This window comes from Oncorhynchus nerka, linkage group LG3, assembly GCF_034236695.1.
Source record: "Oncorhynchus nerka isolate Pitt River linkage group LG3, Oner_Uvic_2.0, whole genome shotgun sequence".
In the NCBI taxonomy this organism is placed as follows: domain Eukaryota; kingdom Metazoa; phylum Chordata; class Actinopteri; order Salmoniformes; family Salmonidae; genus Oncorhynchus; species Oncorhynchus nerka.
The window spans coordinates 37,925,098-37,946,333 of NC_088398.1; the positions used below are offsets into that span (position 1 = coordinate 37,925,098).

Genomic DNA, 21,236 nt, shown 5'->3' on the forward strand with positions numbered 1-21,236 from the left:
TCAATCTTCTTACGATCAATTTATTTCAGCCAATCATCAGTCATTTGTGTCAGCGCTGAGCATGTTGAGTGTGATCATTAAAGACATCTTTCACAATCATTGACACAAAAACAAATGTATTGTTCAGATATAATTTATAATTTATTTATAGGTGTACTGTAATCAAATGAAACAAATTAAAGAAACAATGTTTAGCAGGCACTACTTTGCATTTTGGCCATAGGTTCTCAAACTTTGCAGTAAATGTCCTCATTGTTCATCCACCTGGGAAAAAAAACTTTTGTTATTGTTAATCCAAGCTTGAGATAGATCTGGAATGATGTCATTGCATGCCTCATCAATGCCCTGAAGGAGGGTGGTACGCTCATTGGGATGGCAATCATACATCTTCCACCAGTATTGTTGTAACAGGATTCTTCTGTTGAAGGAGAGGTGGACCAAAACGCAGCGTGGTTATTGTGATACATCTTTAATAAAGATGAAAATAGAACAATATACAAAAAAACAAGAAACTGTGAAAAAAACTAAAACAGCCCAATCTGGTGTAACAAACACAAAGACAGGAATAATCACCCACAACACCCAACACCAAACAGGCTACCTAAATATGGTTCCCAATCAGAGACAATGACTAACACCTGCCTCTGATTGAGAACCATATCAGGCCAAACACAGAAACAGACAAACAACATAGAATGCCCACTCAGATCACACCCTGACCAAACAAAACATAGAAACATACAAAGCAAACTATGGTCAGGGTGTGACAATTGTAATCATCATATATTGTATTTTACAGTATTGTATTCTACTTATGTATTGTAGTGGTTCTGTAAGTGACTCAGTTTGAATGGCACTACCAACACCAGTTGTTGATTCGATTCCCACTGGGGTCACATACGGAAATATGTGGACTGGATAAAAGTGTCTGCTTTGTAAATGTCATATATTACGGTATTACATTACTGTATTGACCAATGGAATTTTAGTAAAGCAGTGTGAACCCCACCCCAGCATCTTAATTTGGATACATGATATAGTGTAGACGTTAGTACATGTGTTATTCAAAGTATGTATAGTCAACTCTACAGCGTCTATGTTATACAGCAAATCTATTTCCACAGGTCCAAGCACAGAACCAAAACTGTCTTGAGGGTATATCCATGAATTGTGTGTGTGTGTGTGTGTGTGTGTGTGTGTGTGTGTGTGTGTGTGTGTGTGTGTGTGTGTGTGTGTGTGTGTGTGTGTGTGTGTGTGTGTGTGTGTGTGTCTGTGTGTGCGCGTGTGTGTGTGTGTGTGTGTGTGTGTGCTTGCGTGCGTGCGTGCCCACATCTCAAAGGTGTTATGTTTCAGTGGGCAGGGCTCACGTACAAATACCCTCTCCTTCCAATAATTTTGGTTTTGTCTCTCTCTCAAACAACAAAGCCTTTTGTTTCCTTATCCCCCGATGTGCATGGATGAGTTTTGTTCAGTGACAGCTTCCGCAACATGAATGTGGGCCTTGAATCCCAACACTGTGTTGTGTTCATAGTCACCAAACGGAAGAAAACAGACTGAAACAGGGAGGGACTATCACTCATTTTCATTTTCTGTTGCAAAATCCCCAAAACTCTAAAAAATTATGTGTGCCCTAATCTATTGAACATGATCCTGTTTCTGTCATGACACCTAATATGTCTGTCCCTGTCTGTGGAGCCAGATAGACCTGCAGACTTAAATGAACAAATATGTTTGTTTACCCTGTGGCTCCTCCCTTTGTTATCATTCTTATTTTCCCTTTGTGGTTCATTCCTCTGTTAATCTCCCTCTTTTTGAACAGGCTACGGTGAGAGAAGAGTCCAAAAAAAGAATGAGGGTAGGAGAGAGAGAGAGAGAGAGAGGGTGGAAAATAGAGAGTCAAAGAGAAAAAAAGACAGAGAGAGAGGTGGACAGAGTTAAAGAGCTAAAAAGAAAAGTTCAGGAATAGAAAAAGGGAAGGAGGTATGTGAAGGCAATTTCTGAAGGCAATATGTAAAGGCGTGCGTAACTTGTGCCAGTGAAGTCAGACTCAGGAGAGCAGAACTAGGTAATAGCCGGAGCAGTTTAGTACAAAACCAACGACGTAAAAATAACCATCATGGGTACAAAACCCGACATGCACCAGTAACAAATGTGCACAAGCACGACAAACAAACAATTCTACACAAAGACATGGGGGGGAACAGAGGGTTAAATACACAACACTTAATGAGGGAAATGAGAACCAGGTGTGTAGGAAAACAAGACAAAAAAATGGAAAACGAAAAATGGATCTACGATGGCTAGAAAACCAGTAAAGCCGACCACCGAACAAGGAGAGGAACCAACTTCGCTGGAAGTCGTGAAACAATTAGACAAAATGAAAACACAAGGAGAGGTTGAAATGAAGTATTTACTGTTCATTTTTTTTATTGTTTATTACAATTTAGTTTATCTATTTCATTTGCTTTGGCAATGTAAATATATGTTTCCCATGCCAATAAAGCCCCTTAAATTGAAATTGAAATTGAGAGTGAGAGAGCGAGAGGCTTCTTTAATGTATTTTTCTTGAGGAGTGTTAGTTATTTTTACCCTGAGTCCTGCTCTTTTGCCTTTCACCAATTCAGGTTTGACAACTATAGGCGTCTCACTGTTTCAGTCTCCTAAGACATTGTGCATACTGCCAATGGCTGTCAATGATTCCTTGTGTGCATAGGTGGTTTGACAACCCCAGGTTACTTTGTTGCACTCAGGGATGTGCATAAATGACAAAATATAATTACAAAATACAATTACAAAATACCATAAAGATCAATGTATCAAAATAAACTGTAGAATGCATGTATTTTGTAATGTATTTCATAAAAATACATGTATTTTGCATTTTAAAATACAAAAATAAATGTGCAAGTAGCCAGCCCAAACAGCAAAAACATTCTCAGTGTCACGCCCTGACCTTAGAGAGCCGTATTATTTCCCTATTTGGTTAGGTCAGGGTGTGATGTGGGGTGGGCATTCTATGTTTTGTTATTCTATGATTTTGTATTTCTATGTTTTGGCCGGGTATGGTTCTCAATCAGGGACAGCTGTCTATAGTTGTCTCTGATTGGGAACCATACTTAGGTAGGCCTTTTCCCTCCTTTCTCTGTGGGTAGTTAACTTTGTTTGTGGCACATAGCCCGTAAGCGGCACTGTTGGTTTGTATTGTTTATTGTGTTTGTCGGCGTCATTTCTAAATAAAAGGAATATGTACCCTCACCACGCTGCGGTCCACTTCCTTTGACGGCCGTGAGACTCAGTAACAGTTACAGAAACGTTTTACTTGCTATGACTATGATATGTTGTTGTTTATCTCCCTTTGTTGAGCAAGTCAATCTGTCTGCTAACTGACAAAAATGTAAATGTATATACTAAACTGAACTACAAAGCCCACTGGGTATTACCAGAGCCATGTATTTAGAGGAGTGGTCACCAACCTTTTCTGATTCAGGAGGCAACCTGAGATCGACCACTCAGATCTTTTTAAACAGAACTAAAAACGTCATAATGGCAGAGTTTGTACCTTCAAACACATGAAATGGTTCAAAATGGGAACACTTCCCCTACCCGGTGTGCAGGACAGCTGAATTGGGTGCACCTAATGCCAACAGCGCGAGACTAATTCGAAATATAGGAACGCAAGGCTTTAGTGTTGGGTTTTTACAGAAATGTTTGGTGATCGACAAAATGTGAATGTCTATAAAAATATGTATTTTGAAATACCAATTACAGCTCTCGAAAGTATCTTGTTACAAAATACATTGGACTGTAGTTCAGCCCAGTGTAATACCAATTACAAAATACTCAGAAGTAATTGAAATACATATTTCAAGTACATGCAACAGAAATACTGCCCATCTCTGGTTGTGCTTTCACTTCTCTATTGAAACATTATCACCGAAGGGACAGTGTAAACGTAATGGAAACGAGCCCAAGCTATTGTATTATTCAATAAATACTTAAAAAATACCTTATTTTGGACCAAGCTAAGTTCATCTGTATGCTGTGAGGGCTAGAATTCAACAGTTTAGTTAATATATCAAGATATACTGTACATTTTTATTTTGCATTAATGGTAAAGGAAAAGAGTCCCTATAGACCCATAACTCCCAGAAGTGTGTGTGTCATGACTCTTACGCACACACACGGCGAGCAATTTGGTTACGTTCCACATGCAGGTGGTGACTTTTATAAAAGGGATCACAGAATCTAATTGGTGGAGAAGAGGTGACTGGGGGAGACCAGCGAGGGATCAAACCAAGCCATAGAGTTAGGAAAGAGAAAACCATTGTCATTTTTCAGTGGCCTCAATCCAGATGGGATTCATGTGAGTTATCTTGCTTCTCTTTGACATTTGAATCGTGGCACAGGCAGCCATTCATCCACACTCTCAGGACAAAGTCTCAAGGTCCAAATGTTAGGGGCTGAGGAAAGCAAAAACAATAGCCCACTTTTACTGTTTTTTATTCCAACCAACTAGGGCTCGAGACAATTCTTGGAGTTCTCTGCTTCGATTTGACATTTGACCTCACATAGACGTTTCCAAGTAAAGTCCAAGTAAACAATGCAACAATCAAGAACTACTCTGACAAAAAAAGTGTATTATCTCCATAGCTGCTTATCGACACAATGGCCATGATATACGCCCACGCCATTGTCCTGAAACAATGCTAAGAACAGAACAAGTTCAACGTGCAAAATGGCAAACAAGATTAGCATAGGCATCCCATAGCTTGGCATGGCAACAGGATGCTTTGATGCCACTCTATGCACCGGCATTGAGTTGGTTAGCACGTTAGCAGCTTGAGGTTGGAGTTGAATTGGGCATTGTATTTTTGTAATTGCATAAGCTCAGTCATGCCTTTTTTTTTTTTTTGTCCCATTCGGTAGGGGTGGGGAAGATGCCCTGAAACTTGTTGTGCCATCCTGTGTAGTCACTTAATGGGTAGGCATAATGAGTCATTATGTTGTATTGACTTGAAATACGGTAAACTACATGAGCGTGACATAACACCTAGGATGCTTCATATCAAGTCTATGACAGTTGTCTTCAGTAGACATGCTAATCTGTCTTTACCTCAGTTCATATTGGCTGTTCAATCAGAAAACCATCATGTGACGGGGGTTGTTTTGCCAGTGTGGGTGTCTGTGTGTCTTCGTGTCTTTGTGTGTGTGTGCGTGCTTTCTTGCATGTACTGATATGTGTGTGTATCCCCTGTTCATTGTTTTGCCAGTGTGTGTGCCCATGTGTGTTAACCTGTTTCCCTTTTCCCCTGGTCATGTACTGTATGTTGTACTAAGGTAACAGCCAATCACATGGCTGATCTCTCCAAACACCAAACGACAGAAACCCATTTCCTTCCTTCCTACGGCCCTGGTGACACGGGGGGAATAAATGTTACATAACACTGGGCTTTACCCAGTGGAATCCCACAATGCTTTGTGGCAGGCTAATCAAAGCACATGCAGATGAAGTCAAATTTCCATGGATAGAGCCTCAGGGAAGAAGCTCCAGGTTTGTTATTTTCCCAGGACAAGGGGATGTGATGACACTAATGTCGGGAGGGGGAGGAGGTGGCTGTGTAGATAAAGTGGAAATGAAGGGACTGAGATGGAGGAAGGGTAAAAAGGTGAAGAAAAAAGAGAGTGACATAAATACAGAGAGACAGAGATAGTGAGAAGAGAAGTGCGTTCAAAATGAGTTAGATGACTTTTGGTTTGTGCCCAAGTTGTGTGTCGAGTCCATTCCTTTAGGGGATGCGTTAATACGTTTGTTTGAATGTGCATTGAGCCTTCGTCCATTCAAACCACACAATAACAGGGCAATCAACCAAGTGTCTCTGAGGACTCAGACTTAGTTTGTCTTAGTTTCTATGTTGTCTTCTTTCTCCTTCCTTTGAGCACCTCCCATGCCTCTCTCCTGAAATTGTGTGTGCGTGTGTGCATGTGTGTGTGTGTGTGTGTGTGTGTTAAGTAAGTGATGTGACGTGACGTGGTGCCCTCTCGTTGAGGAAGTCCCCAGTAGGCACATACATTTACATTACATTTAAGTCATTTAGCAGACGCTCTTATCCAGAGCGACTTACAAATTGGTGCTTTCACCTTATGACATCCAGTGGAACAGCCACTTTACAATAGTGCATCTAGGTCTTTTAAGGGGGGGGTGAGAAGGATTACTTTATCCTATCCTAGGTATTCCTTAAAGAGGTGGGGTTTCAGGTGTCTCCGGAAGGTGGTGATTGACTCTGCTGTCCTGGCGTCGTGAGGGAGTTTGTTCCACCATTGGGGGGCCAGAGCAGCGAACAGTTTTGACTGGGCTGAGCGGGAACTGTACTTCCTCAGTGGTAGGGAGGCGAGCAGGCCAGAGGTGGATGAACGCAGTGCCCTTGTTTGGGTGTAGGGCCTGATCAGAGCCTGGAGGTACTGAGGTGCCGTTCCCCTCACAGCTCCGTAGGCAAGCACCATGGTCTTGTAGCGGATGCGAGCTTCAACTGGAAGCCAGTGGAGAGAGCGGAGGAGCGGGGTGACGTGAGAGAACTTGGGAAGGTTGAACACCAGACGGGCTGCGGCGTTCTGGATGAGTTGTAGGGGTTTAATGGCACAGGCAGGGAGCCCAGCCAACAGCGAGTTGCAGTAATCCAGACGGGAGATGACAAGTGCCTGGATTAGGACCTGCGCCGCTTCCTGTGTGAGGCAGGGTCGTACTCTGCGGATGTTGTAGAGCATGAACCTACAGGAACGGGCCACCGCCTTGATGTTATTTGAGAACGACAGGGTGTTGTCCAGGATCACGCCAAGGTTCTTAGCGCTCTGGGACGAGGACACAATGGAGTTGTCAACCGTGATGGCAAGATCATGGAACGGGCAGTCCTTCCCCGGGAGGAAGAGCAGCTCCGTCTTGCCGAGGTTCAGCTTGAGGTGATGATCCGTCATCCACACTGATATGTCTGCCAGACATGCAGAGATGCGATTCGCCACCTGGTCGTCAGAAGGGGGAAAGGAGAAGATTAATTGTGTGTCATCTGCATAGCAATGATAGGAGAGACCATGTGAGGTTATGACAGAGCCAAGTGACTTGGTGTATAGCGAGAATAGGAGAGGGCCTAGAACAGAGCCCTGGGGGACACCAGTGGTGATAGCACGTGGTGAGGAGACGGATTCTCGCCACGCCACCTGGTAGGAGCGACCTGTCAGGTAGGACGCAATCCAAGCGTGGGCCGCGCCGGAGATGCCCAACTCGGAGAGGGTGGAGAGGAGGATCTGATGGTTCACAGTATCGAAGGCAGCCGATAGGTCTAGAAGGATGAGAGCAGAGGAGAGAGTTAGCTTTAGCAGTGCGGAGCGCCTCCGTGATACAGAGAGAAGAGCAGTCTCAGTTGAATGACTAGTCTTGAAACCTGACTGATTTGGATCAAGAAGGTCATTCTGAGAGAGATAGCGGGAGAGCTGGCCAAGGACGGCACGGCACGTTCAAGAGTTTTGGAGAGAAAAGAAAGAAGGGATACTGGTCTGTAGTTGTTGACATTGGAGGGATCGAGTGTAGGTTTTTTCAGAAGGGTGCAACTCTCGCTCTCTTGAAGACGGGAGGGACGTAGCCAGCGGTCAGGGATGAGTTGATGAGCGAGGTGAGGTAAGGGAGAAGGTCACCGGAGATGGTCTGGAGAAGAGAGGAGGGGATAGGGTCAAGCGGGCAGGTTGTTGGGCGGCCGGCCGTCACAAGACGCGAGATGTCATCTGGAGAGAGAGGGGAGAAAGAGGTCAGAGCACAGGGTAGGGCAGTGTGAGCAGAACCAGCGGTGTCGTTTGACTTAGCAAACGAGGATCGGATGTCGTCGACCTTCTTTTCAAAATGGTTGACGAAGTCATCTGCAGAGAGGGAGGAGGGGGGGGGGAGGAGGATTCAAGAGGGAGGAGAAGGTGGCAAAGAGCTTCCTAGGGTTAGAGGCAGATGCTTGGAATTTAGAGTGGTAGAAAGTGGCTTTAGCAGCAGAGACAGAGGAGGAAAATGTAGAGAGGAGGGAGTGAAAGGATGCCAGGTCCGCAGGGAGGCGAGTTTTCCTCCATTTCCGCTCGGCTGCCCGGAGCCCTGCACATGACTCATTGTGCCAACCCACCTGTGCCAACCGCTGCCCCATGGGAATCAACCTCCTAGTAGATTTTTGGAGGGCTCAGAAAATACACCTGTTCTCCATAGAGACCACATGAAGTCAATGTATGAGGCCCAAATGGCACCCTGTTCCATATAGGGTTATATTCCCTATACACACCTGACTAAATATGGAATAGGGTGTCATTTGGCAGCCCCTTCAAAACGCATTCAGGATAGATAGACCCTCGTTTCATGGCTTGTTTTCATGTGTTTAGATGTTGAGACAGGGCTTTGTTTTAAATGTAGGCTATGAAATCTGGGTAAGGGAAATGTTAAGCTAATGTATTACCCTAGAGATAGGACAGTTAATATACCGGTAGGCTAGATGAGCTAGACGGATAATGCAATCCCGAGAATACACACAAATATGCACAGGCACACACCCACACACACACTCAATAGAAGGAAAGACAGTACTTTAAGTGTGCCTCTTGAATGACTTTGAGATCCAAAATATTTTTGTTGTTGTTGTGTCACTGTATCAAAAGGGAACGTAGACGGAAGTGGCTTGTTGTTGCCAGACTCCTTGCTGATCTCATCAAGCCGGTGATGACACTATCGTGCCACACCCATACTTCTTCTAAAGAACATAAAGAGTATGCAGGATTGGCTTACATTGCCCCCTTCATCAACTCAGAGTAGCTAGTCTGTCTATCTCAGGGGGACCTTTCTGAAGAGCTGCAGTGTACTGGGTGTACAGGCGTTTTATCCAGCTCTGCTCAAACAAAGTTTAGTTAATATAATCAGGTTTGTTGCATCAGGGTTGGAAAAATTATGTTTAGATTAGTGAAGAAAAAGCATCTCAATGATCGTGTAGGCCGTCATTGTAAATAAGAATTTGTTCTTAAACTGACTTGCCTAGTTAAATAAAGGTTCAATACATTTTTTTTAAAGAAAATGTAAATGACACACACACACAATTATTGTAGGGCTCCTGAGTGGCGTAGCAGTCTAAAGGCACTGCATCTCAGTGTACAGCGACAGAATTCAGAACATGGGCCGTTCTTACAGTATCCTCCATGTACACCAAGTCAGAACCATGGGATAAATAAAGGGGGCATAGAAGCAAAGAATGAAAGCGCTTAGAAAATTAAATGAAGACATTTCTCTAAAACAGGCTATTGGCTACATGTGCACCACCAAGTCAGAACAGTAGAATCAGTTAGGCGGGGGAAAGGGACCAAATTACACATGGGATACTAACAGCTTACTACACAACATACACTTAGAATTACTTTCTTAGCTGCAGTATACATCTCTCCCTGGCATATTACATCAGCATCATACAAGCGATTTTTGGACTCCCCTTGTGCTGTGGTGACTTGAACAGCAAGGAGGCGCGGCAATCCTTCATGGGCAAATGTTGTCATCAAACTTTGTCATCAAGGTCTGGCATTCTCTGGATTCATGGTATTTTCAAGACAACTGTGAACACTGAACATAAACAAGGTTGAATCAGGACATCAGTGATCTTCATGTCGGAGCTCTAGAAGGTGGTCCGAGTTCCCGACTTGGAATTCCGAGTTGGATGACCGTTCAAAACGTATTTTCCCAGTCGGAGCTCAGTTTTTTTCGTGTTCTCAGTCGTCTTGAACTCACTTTAGTCTGAGATTTCCCAGTTCCAAGTTTCCAGTTGTTTTGAACACAGCAGAAGTCATGCTGGATTGACAGCATGGGTAATGGGGTGGCAGGGTAGCCTAGTGGTTAGAGTGTTGGACTAGTAACCAGAAGGTTGCAAGTTCAAATCCCCGAGCTGACAAGGAACAAATCTGTCGTTCTGCCCCTGAACAGGCAGTTAACCCACTGTTCCTAGGTCGTCATTGAAAATAAGAATTTGTTCTTAACTGACTTGCCTAGTTAAATAAAGGTAAAATTAAAAAGTAAAACCTTTTCTGTCCCTTCATGTTGAATGTTTATCCTTTAAGCTTGGAAAACAGACGCTTAAACCCAGACTTGGACAACATAGTGACTCCACTGACTGCTCTGCACTGCTGATTCCTTCCAAACCACTCATTGTTGATTTTGCGAATTCCAACTTGTTGTGTAATGTTTATATCCAATGTTCGATGAGCACCGATACGTTTTATCTATAATTTCTCTTCATAATGTCTCTTCTTTTGACAAGGATTGAAAAGGATTTGCCAGTATATTGTCGACTTGATTCATGATTATGACTGCTAGCTTGCTAGCTAAGATTTGGATGGTATGTTGACATGATCAGTCCAATCAAAGCTACGGTAGATATAATATGATTTGACATGCTTTTATCTGTGGCCAGTGACATTGAGCCTTCTCGGATGGGCACTTCTAATGTCAATCTATGGCAGCACCCACGGGGCTTGCATTTTCAAGCTCTACCCATAGATGTTGCAGTGACATAGTGTCCCCATGAGTGACAGAGCACTGAGCCAATCACGCCGCAACTAGAGAACATTACCAACCCCTACGCTCTAAATTTTCCGCTGGCTGCCCCACCACCACAGAAAGCCCTGAGCTAGGCTGAAACACCTGCATTTTGGAGCTGGCTTGCTCAAGAAAGCAAAAAAGAGAACATGTTTGCATGGAACTATTAACTCTATTTTTTGTTTTATATTGTTTGCAAAACGACATGTGACATGTATTAATGCCAAAGTAACATGCTAAACAGGCCCACCTGCCCTGAATGACGGGTCACCACTGAACATGTTAATACAATTTTGATTTCGGAGCGACAGTTGGAAGGATAAGTATGGGTGTGGCACTCGATATGTTTGTCATCTCTGCGCTGAAATGGGGACAGTTGCTTCTTTTCATCAACAGCAGGAAGGAGAAATGGAGGGAAGGGAGTGGATGGTTGACAAGAAGGAAGGAAAGAGGGAGAACAGGTTAACCCAGTGAGGTCTGGTTGAAACTAGACCTGTGCCCTGAGGTGCTAACTAGGGCTGTGGCGGTCATGAAATTTTGTCAGACGGTGATTGTCAAGCAAATAACTGCTGGTCTCACGGTAATTGAGACATGAATTAACATAAACATATTTAGCATCTCCTGGCTTCCACGCATAACCTACAAGCCACTGATGCAGACCTTTGTAACATCTACATTTAAAAAAGTATAATACATCAATTTAATATACACAATCACAATAAATCCATTATTTATTTTAGACAGACCTAAAGAAACATGATATGAAAAAAATGTAGTCTACTTCAGAATAACAGTATACCATACTCTGAGTTGTCCTTATTTTAGGCCCTGATATGGCTATGTTATATGTGACCTACCGGCTCAATTCGGTCCTATGTAATAACAATTTATTTTGTATTTTTTTATTGGATAAAAGTAGAAATTCAGAGCTATAAAATCTCATACCACACACCATAGTTGAAGAACAATGGGAAAGTAATTCTGCTTTGGAAGTTGATAAACTTTCACCTCACTTTTATATTTGTTTACACCTACTGGAGGGCTCTTCTTTGACTACACCTATTCAGCATCATTCACATCCTCTTTAGCCCCACCCATCTTTGGCTTTAGCCCCACCCATCTTTGGCTTTAGCCCCACCCATCTCTTTAAGGATTCACATGTGAGGCTGAGGAGCAGGGTTGGTCCGAGCAATCTGTCCTAACAACAGCAGTCAAGCACCAAAGCTAACTGGCTAACATTGGCTAGCTTGCTAGCTACTTCCAGACAACAATGAGACAACAGCTCACTGACCATTTTACTCACCCTAGCAGAGCTGGTTAGGCTGTTTTTATGTTATCTTGAACGTTGGTGACTGCAACTGTGCTGTTGGCAACAATTTAGTTATGCTTTTTTTTTGCCAACGTTCACTGTGACACCAGCCATATTCAACAGGTGTTAAGCGTTTGTAAATTTGTCAGTTATTCTGAGTTCTGGCACACTCTGACAAGAGTTCTCTGAAATCAGACTAGATAGCCAGAATGAATTTATCAGCTACGTCTATCAACAGTTGTTGCAGTGACATCATGAACATTCTATTGAAATGGTTATTTGCATAGTGGAGTCTTTTGTTAAGACATGTAATTAGCTAGATAGCTAAACAATGAACCATAATCCCAACTAGTGACTTTACTACCCTGCATGAATTTGCAGGTAGCTAACCAACCAGGTTCAATGTTAGCCAGCTAATATTAGGCTATACCTAACAAAGCAAATGGCTCTGAGATACGAATAATATTACTACACAGATCATACACTTAAGGTTAGCTTTAACTTGAAATTAAAATGACTTTGACAAAATTAGAAACGTGTAATATCTGAAAATGTAGCTAGCCTGACAATCTTGCACATATACATGGATGCACGCTTCTCCCTCTGTCACAGATGCCACGGTTGCCCTTAGTTTGAAGATGTAATCCCGATACAGGTGTTTTCTCCATCCCCTTAGCTATCATACTCTAATTCCACTGATTTCAAAACTCGGTCCCCCAGAAAGTGGAGAGCAATAGACGATACATAAAAAACACGTTAGACAGGATTACCTAGACATACTGACCCGGTCAAATAGACAGAAGAAGGTTATATGGCAAACCAATCCAAACTAATTTCTCGGCATGTCCAGACCACTCATTATCTCAGCCAACCATGGCTCGTGGGAAGGATGCTTTTTCTGTGGCTAAACCTACTAGGCTACCTACTAGGCTAATTTACTAAACCTACTAGGCTAATTTAAGAATTATATTTGTATTTACAGATGGTATACAAGTTTGTTATTAGTGAACGTTGAACGTTCACATGTTCGAGAAGGCATTTCTGTAAAAAAACGAAGCATTTTGATAATAAAAAAAAGTTTACATTCAAACCGCTCTCCTGTGAAGTAGTGACCCGCGACATACGCCTAGTTTCCTCAAATGGGTCACGATGTGGAAAAAGTCAAGTGTCTGAATACTTCCCTAAGGCATTGTGTATACTTAATTTAGAGTTATTTATTCAACTTTAGTTAGGATAAGAACGTTGGACTATGTATTTGATTAGAATACATTCTAAGGCTGTATGATGTGACTCTAATGATGATTTGAAAAAAAGTCTAAAGCTGCACACATTTCATCAGTCTCTCATTCACAATTTGACAAGCACTTGATAATATTCTCACCAAGCCTCGAATTTTGCAGTGGCATCTCCCTTGTGTGACCGTAATGCCCCTTAAAAAAATTCCATGCCTTTTGTGGCCAATGTGGCTGTTGTGCCCTTGGGCTGAATATAATAATTATAGTTCCCTTCTCCCAGCTGCACTGCTCCGAAGCACCTCTCACTCACATGGCTCTGTCAGATGTAGCTAATGCTCGTCACATGATTGGGTCCATCTCACAGGAATTTCAGCTAAGAAGTAGGCTACAAATCCAGGCTGTATCACAACCGGCCGTGATTCGGAGTCCCATAGGGCGGCGCACAATTGGCCCAGCATCGTCCGGATTTGGCTGGTGTAGGTCGTCATTGAAAATAAGAATTTGTTCTTAACTGACTTGCCTAGTTAAATAAAGGTTAAATAAAAAATTTATACAAAATTAGTGAATGAAGACAGACACATGGGGGCGCAACTGCACTCGTCCCTCTCATCGAATTCCGAGGCGAATATTGAAGAACTGTCCACATTTAGCCTACTTTTGGTCAGCCAACAAGATGAGTAGGCCTAACGAAAAGCAAAAGCACTAGCCTATGTCAATTTACTATCCGTCACAGTACAAAAGTTGACCTATGCTATTGGTCAGCTGTTCTTCTGTGCAATAAATACATTTTGGATACGGTTATTGTGCCTGGAACGCCTGCGAATCCTGTCAATCTTGATTTACCTAATCCATATCAAATACACATTAGTGCATGTGAGAATCATTGCCTTAAACCGGAGTTCAACATAAACAGTCATATTGATTACCATGTCAATGGAGGCTTTGATAAAATGGGTCTATCCATATGATGTAGAAATTAGTCAAACTGAATCCGCGCAGCGTTTAGAGGCACTTCCTTAAAGCCGGAGCCTCTAAATAAAAGGCTTTGGGATCAATCCTGAGGAACTCAAAAGAACAGAACACTGATGACAGATTTACCTCCACTGTCACTAGAAGCTGCACATGCTTGGAATCAGCCTAATTCCACCTGAGCTGTGAATCACGCAGTGCGTGGCTCAGATAAGGTCCTGGGTATCTGATATCTGCAGGTTAATATGGTATTTCACGGTGAAGTGGCATTTCATATATTTAGTTAGGGCTGGTGATGTATTTAATGGATTTCAAAGCAATGTTTCTTTCCATAGACATTCATTAGGCACCAAATGGAAGTGAACAAAGTGAAACAGCAAGTGAATACCTGGACTTGTCCAATAAGAAACACTCATTTCATTTTTTTCTTTGCACAGCATTTTAAAGCATTTTAAGTTGCATGTCCTAATGAACATGACCCAGGTTATTTTGTCTTCAAAGTAACATGGTACATTAACATACTTGTGTTTTATGTAATTCAACAGACGTAACCTCTTAAACAATACATCAATGTGTCACAGTCACCACCTCAATAAAAAAAGAGAGGCCCCTCTTTAAGGCACCTTTAGTCTCTCAAGGATAATGTTCTTTCCTGAAAGGGCGTGCAATTGGTGGTGAGTTAGTGAGGGATTGATGGGGGAGGGCTGTTCCTGTCTTTCTGGTTGGTCCCAAACTAGACACTAAGGACAACCTATTGACAAATCACATGGTCAGAAAAGCAATGTGTGGCATCCTTCCTATAGCTTCCAGCATTCTTCCATGCTGTGTAATAAATGACACATGCGCATGCGTGCGTTTGAGCGGAAACACACACACACACACACACACACACACACACACACACACACACACACACACACACACACACACACACACACACACACACACACACACACACACAGTAACTACAAAGGAGATTCATTTTAGTTTGGGGCTTTCCAATATAACCACTTTACACACACACCACACACGCTTACTTTCCACTCTGGGTCATTTACTGAATCACGACTTTTGCGTAAATCCACTTTTGACATATTTACATGATTTTCGTAGAAGTTGAAGTTACATTGGCATATCTTGAGCCCTGGGTGAACTTGTGAAGCAATAGATGCATGCAAACAAAAAGCAGCCAGGTCCCACCAGATCAACTACAGTGTTAGACGTTTGTCCAGATCCCCAGGACATTGGGAGATGTCTTGTGCATGCATGCAATTCAATACTATTCACTAGGGGCAAAGCGAGTGTCTATTAGTGTCTAGTAGGCTTGCTAGGGCATTGTAGATGGGATGGACGCAGGGTTTAAACTGCGGGCTATGATTTTGAAGCTCATGGGTGCAATCCCAGTGCTAGGCACTTCTTTTTATTTCTATTTATTTTCTGTTTTAACCGCATTCCAAACCTTAACCCTTTACCCACTTTCACATCAGCATTGACATTTATCATTGGGTGTGGCTGGTACCTGTAACTGGTACTTTTGAGTACCTAATGCTCTGGAAGCTGTCAGATGACAAACCACCAACTGTCATTTTGGGATAGACTGTGGCTGCTTATAATATATGTGGAGGAGATGTGTGTGTGCGCGTGTGTGTTTGTGTGTGTATAAAGGTATAGAGAGAGAAAAGGAGAGAGAAAAATAGGGAGATGGAGGCGCATAGAATGAGGGGAGGAAGAAGGAGGTAAGATGACGAGGGAAGACAAACAAGCAAAGTAATTTAGATACCTCAGGAGATTCGACTACCCTCTCTTTTTAACACTCCCTCTTTCTCAACATAGCAATACATTTTCTTTCATGGCTGGAGAGAGTGAAGGTATAGAGGAGGGAGGGGGAGACTCATGCAGAGAAACAGGTAGGAATTCCTCAGATGTCTGCAGGAGTAGAGAAAAGAAACATGTGGAGACTGGTTTCTTCCAGGGTCAGCTCTTACTGAAAAAAAGATGTGCACAACATGTCCAAAACTGTTACACACTTGAACCTTGACATCCGTTAATGGCTGCCAAGGTATACAGCGGCAAATGATGTACGGTGAAATGAATTGAATGTTTGCGTGGATTATGTGCATCTGTGGTTAGAAATATTCCCATGAGAGTTTAATTTAAAAATAGCAGCATAAAAATGGCATACATGTAATTTTTCAAATGTTGCGATTACGTAGGAACTATTTGTTCTGGAAGAGGTTTGGAGATGTACTGTATACTGCTCATTATTGCAGTGCACATGCACGTTTTGATTCATGTAAATTGAACTAAATTATAGATGCTATTGATATATATATATATATATATATATATATATATATATATATATATATAGTATGTACGTATGTTTTAATGCTGATACTTATGTTTGACAATCAAAAACAATTATAGTGTGCATGGTTTTGTGTTAATCCACTTGATTAATAAGTCATGACCTTGGTTCAAGTGATCATCCCATTCTTTCACATGACCACCTTCCTAATCCTAACACTCTCCCATCTGTATTTCAGGAAGACAATGAGATCCCCTCCAGCGTGTTCCTCAAGGACTCCCCCAAGACCCCCCAGGCCAGCCAGCTGGAGGACAACGCCCCTGCGGCGCCTGCCCCGTCCGTCGCCGGCACAGACGCCAACCGCTCCCAGGAGGAGGGTCTCCATACCATCAGCTTGTCCTCCTCCGACGATGATGCTGGGGGTCACCACGAGGAAGACGAAGCCCTGGAGGAAGAGGCAACGCTGGGTCTGGGAGCAACCCGGCCCTCCGTTGAGAGATCCAGAGCAGACCGGCTGAAGCGCTCTAGTCTGAAGAAGGTGGACAGCCTGAAGAAGGCTTTCTCACGCCAGAGCATCGAGAAAAAGATGAGCAAGATCAGCACCAAGATTGTGCCGACAGCGAGCCGCGAGAAGATCAAGAAGAGCTTCACACCAAACCACCCAAAGAGCCCTGCCTCTAAGAGTTCCTCATTCAAGGTGTCGCCAATGACGTTCAATGTGAAGAAGATGCGTGGTGAAGGGGAGGACTCAACCCAGCCCGGAGGCTCGCCTAGCGGGCATGCCCACGTGGATATCCCTCCCCTGGGAAGCATGGATGGGGATCTGCCCCTGGCCGAGGTGCATTCCCAGGAAGTGCTGGGTGTGGAGGGAGGAGAGGAGCTGGCTAGTCCCTCTAGCACTGGGAGCGTAGAGGCCAAGCTGACCTTCAATGGAGAAGCAGGGGGCCTGGAGTGTCACCTGACCACTGATCGTCCGGCGGGGCTCGCTGTCCCGGAGCATGATGATGATATTGGAGAGGAGGAAGAGGAGGATGACGAAGAGGAGGAGCAGGAGAGCCCGGTGGAGGTGAAAGCTCCCATACCTTCTGCTACTGGAATCACTGTGGAGCAAGCCTCTTAATCGCATCCACCTCAACCTTTGCTCCTGCACATTCCCTGCCCTCTTTATATTACCATGCCAACAGTATAGTCATCCCTCCGTCTTTCCAAACCATGTTTCCGAGATATCTCCTAGACAGACACACACGCACACACACGCACGCATGCACACACATGGACACACACACACAATGTATATACACAACATGAAAGACGTGTCCTTAGCAGACCTATTCCTGAAAAAACTCAAGCTCCTGTGCCAGCGATACAGGCCATCCCCATGCAGCTCCCTTTCTCTGCAGCTCTCTTTCGACTCCAGTCCTGCATGTATTATTGATCCAGGAGATCCATGGGCTGATCCCAGATCACCAACCTCCCCTTTAGAGATCCTGAGTGACCCAGAGTTATCAAGAGTGATCAAGTGATCCTGCATCATTTGCTCCTGCCTGGTGTGTTTAACTAGCTACCCTTCTGTGGGGCTACCTTAAGAAAATAACCAGTGTGCCAAGAGACTATTACTCACCTTCCCAACTGGAACCTTGCTTCTGTTTCAAGAGAACAGCACATCTCCAGTACACTGAGCCAACTATCTCTCTCTATTTGTCTGTCTCTGCATGGGCCTCTCTGTCTGTCTGACAGATAGTCTCTTTGTTCCTCTGCCTCGTGTGAATGCCGGTAAATCTCTGGCAAAAAAGGTAAAGCCCTACAGTTTGGGGATGGTAGCTTGTTGCCAGGCAGTCTGGGCATTGGTATGGTTGGTAGCTAGGTTTCTACAGCAAGGGTGGTGTAAGGCTGAAGGGATATAGGGCTGTAATATTGTCCAAATGCTCTGCCTGAAAATAGCTTCTTATCTTCATCAAGGATATTTTTATTATTTCAGAGAGCGGGTTCAATGTAAGAAGGGGGATAGGGAGGAAGTACGACGAGAGAAGAAAGTTGTTTAGAGTGTTCGGAAGAGTCAAATACATGTGGCAAATGCGGTGTGCTTCATTTCGCTTATAATAAAACCATTGAAATAGTCCCAAAAAGTGCAAACTCTGCACCTCAGGCATGTGGGTGAAGCTGAATCAAGCACACCTCAGGTATTTGAATGTTTGTGATACATGTATTTGACCCATGTCTTGATGTAACCACACAACCTGAGTGCAGGGTAAAAAAAAGAGCCATATAATTGAGGCAGTTTTGTGCCATCCCTTACCTTAGTTTATTTGCCATAATAAATACTCACCAGAACAGTGTAAAAAAAAATGCTTGAAAGTGGTTAATGGTTCACTAGGTACAGACCACACCTTCAATATTTGGGGAGAGTAAGTTGAAATAGCTGTCTTGTGTTAACGTCTACTGGCGTCTACCTTAAGGCTCCACATACTGGGACTTTCCTAAACCACCCTATATCAGGGCAATTCTAATCTTATGTGTATGTACATATTCGATTGTGGGATTATCAGTGGGTATAATGATTTATATAGAATCATGTTTGTTGAATACTGTCAAACTTTATAGTATTGTATATTGTACTTCCATACTGAGTATTGTACTTCCATAATATTATAGTCTAACAATGTGGACTTTTGGAGTTGATCACTCACATAAACAAGGTTTGAATAGCATAAACAAGCATAAATAAGCATTTACACATTCTTATATGGTTGAAACACACACATGCACACACTAAATCTTAAAGGAAGACTCCACCCAAAATCTATTTTGGTATTTGTTTCATTAGTCCATTGTTGATATAGTCCCAAAATGCTTTGCATGTCAGCAATCAAGTTAAGATATGTAACTTTCAAAATACAGAAATACAGCAGGGATGATGATTGGTGGAATTTTCCTTAATAAACTAGCACACATTTACAGAGGCACCCACACAGACATTCACACACATGCTCCCGCACGCACGGAAGCCTTGAAACTTAGGCCTACACAAGCTGGTGTGAGTAATTGCTGTCCGGGAGCGAGGAATTCCTGCATGTTTTAGAAGATAAGAGTGATAGTGAAAGATTCCATTCCTTTAAATTCTCCTTTTGGAATCTACTTGCTCGTATCACTAAGGGAGGATAGTTAATCTAATCTATGTGCAGCACTTGCCACTAACTTGTGGCTACTGTTTATATGGTTTCATATCCATAAGATGGAATGGAATTTAAACCCCTCTGTGGGGAGTATATACAGTATCAGCCTGAACTTCATGGTTAGCATCCCCTGGCCTATGCCTTTCTGATGACAAGTGCCTTGCAACCAGTCAGTGCCTAGTACACACTTAGGAGCCTCCAAATTATATAGGTGTCTAATGAAATGTAATTAAAAACAGAATGAAACCATTAAGCAGATGATGTATTGTATGTTATTTCTCAGTTGAGAGAGATCTTGGAGAAAGGGAAAGAGAGAAGGAGAGGCAGAGCAGAGAGGCATTCCTGGGTTTGACATATGACTCTTTGGCAGCCCATTTTTCATGCCCTACCCTCTCTGCCTGGACGTGGCGGCAGGGGGAACTGGGGCACTCATGGGCCACAGGTGTGTTGCCCCCAGGGAGGCCCCTGGGCACTGGCTCACTAAGAAGGAGGGGAGGAAGGGAGGGAGGAGGATACGGAGGGTGATAGAGAGTACCTGGGCAGGGAGGGCAGGGAAGGGGAGGGGTGAGGAGGGTAGATAAGTTAGAAAAACATTGTTTTTGGACAGTGGGAGTAGAACAGAAAATGGGACAGGTTGCATCCCGATTCTCCACACTCAGTGTCATGAATTTAAAAATTGTGAAAACTCCCTCCAGCTAATGCCAACACCAATTCAATTATTTGAAATCCATGATTGGATAATAAGGACCCGTGTTTTGAGAGGAGGTATAAACTGAACAGAGATATGTCCAACTGTTTGCGCACCGGCATGGCCTTACATTTTCTAACCACAAGCTATATACTCTTTCTATCTATCCATCACAGAGACATCTCCTCCTCTTTCTCTCCCTGTTGCTCTCTCACACAAACGCACACACACATTTTCTCTCTCCCCATTTGTCTCACACTCATCTTTCTCTCACTCTCTTCCAAAGCGCAGCCAATCTCCAATCAATGGTGTGTATTCATGGATGCCAAGGGAAGCCAGGCTTCCCCCCACACAAAATGTACCAATAAAAAAATACAAAATCAAAATTATTATCTTTTGTCTCTGTGTTTCATAACTTCAACTCGCAATTCACAGGAGAAAGCATCCCAACGAGCGAAACAGCACCCATCTGTTTCTCTACGTGTGGGCCATCTGATGCTATCTGGTCAAAATGAGTATGACATTGTTGCCGCCTATAACATTGAATACAATGGAAGCCAGCGAGAATTGGCCTCCCTTGATAAAAAAAAAAGTACAAAACATTTGCCAATCAGCATTGAGCTGAGCTGAGCAAGCTCAACTGTGAATTGTCCTGGTGCACCAAAAAAAAAAGTATCAAGGGAAGCCAGCTTGGATTTTGGCTTGACTCAAATCAAATCGCATTGAGAGCATACGTCATTGACAGAAATAACTTCAATTGTTGCATCTGGTTGTGTTGTTGTCATCCGGTGGCTAACTAGCTAAAATTGGCACGTTCCTAAATTAGCCATGGATGGATAAAGGAATTTGGACTTGTGGTTGTACTTAATTCTCTGTACTGCCCAATGATAATAATGGTGATTCTGATCCAACCATTAACTCATACATTGTTGTGCCCTTGGCTTGAGAGGATGGAAGTTCAATATG

The 21,236-nt window shown here is 43.2% G+C and overlaps 1 protein-coding gene across 1 annotated transcript in view; it reads left to right on the forward strand.

The window, feature by feature from the left end:
• The window catches only part of LOC115107580 (caveolae-associated protein 2), a 33,295-nt gene extending 12,636 nt beyond the window's left edge, over window positions 1-20,659 (forward strand). The window contains exon 2 of the mRNA XM_029631008.2: window positions 16,648-20,659. Coding sequence (XP_029486868.1) covers window positions 16,648-17,529 — 882 coding nt within the window. The 3' untranslated portion in view covers window positions 17,530-20,659. The remainder of the gene's footprint in view (window positions 1-16,647) is intronic.
• The last annotated feature ends 577 nt before the right edge of the window (window positions 20,660-21,236 follow it).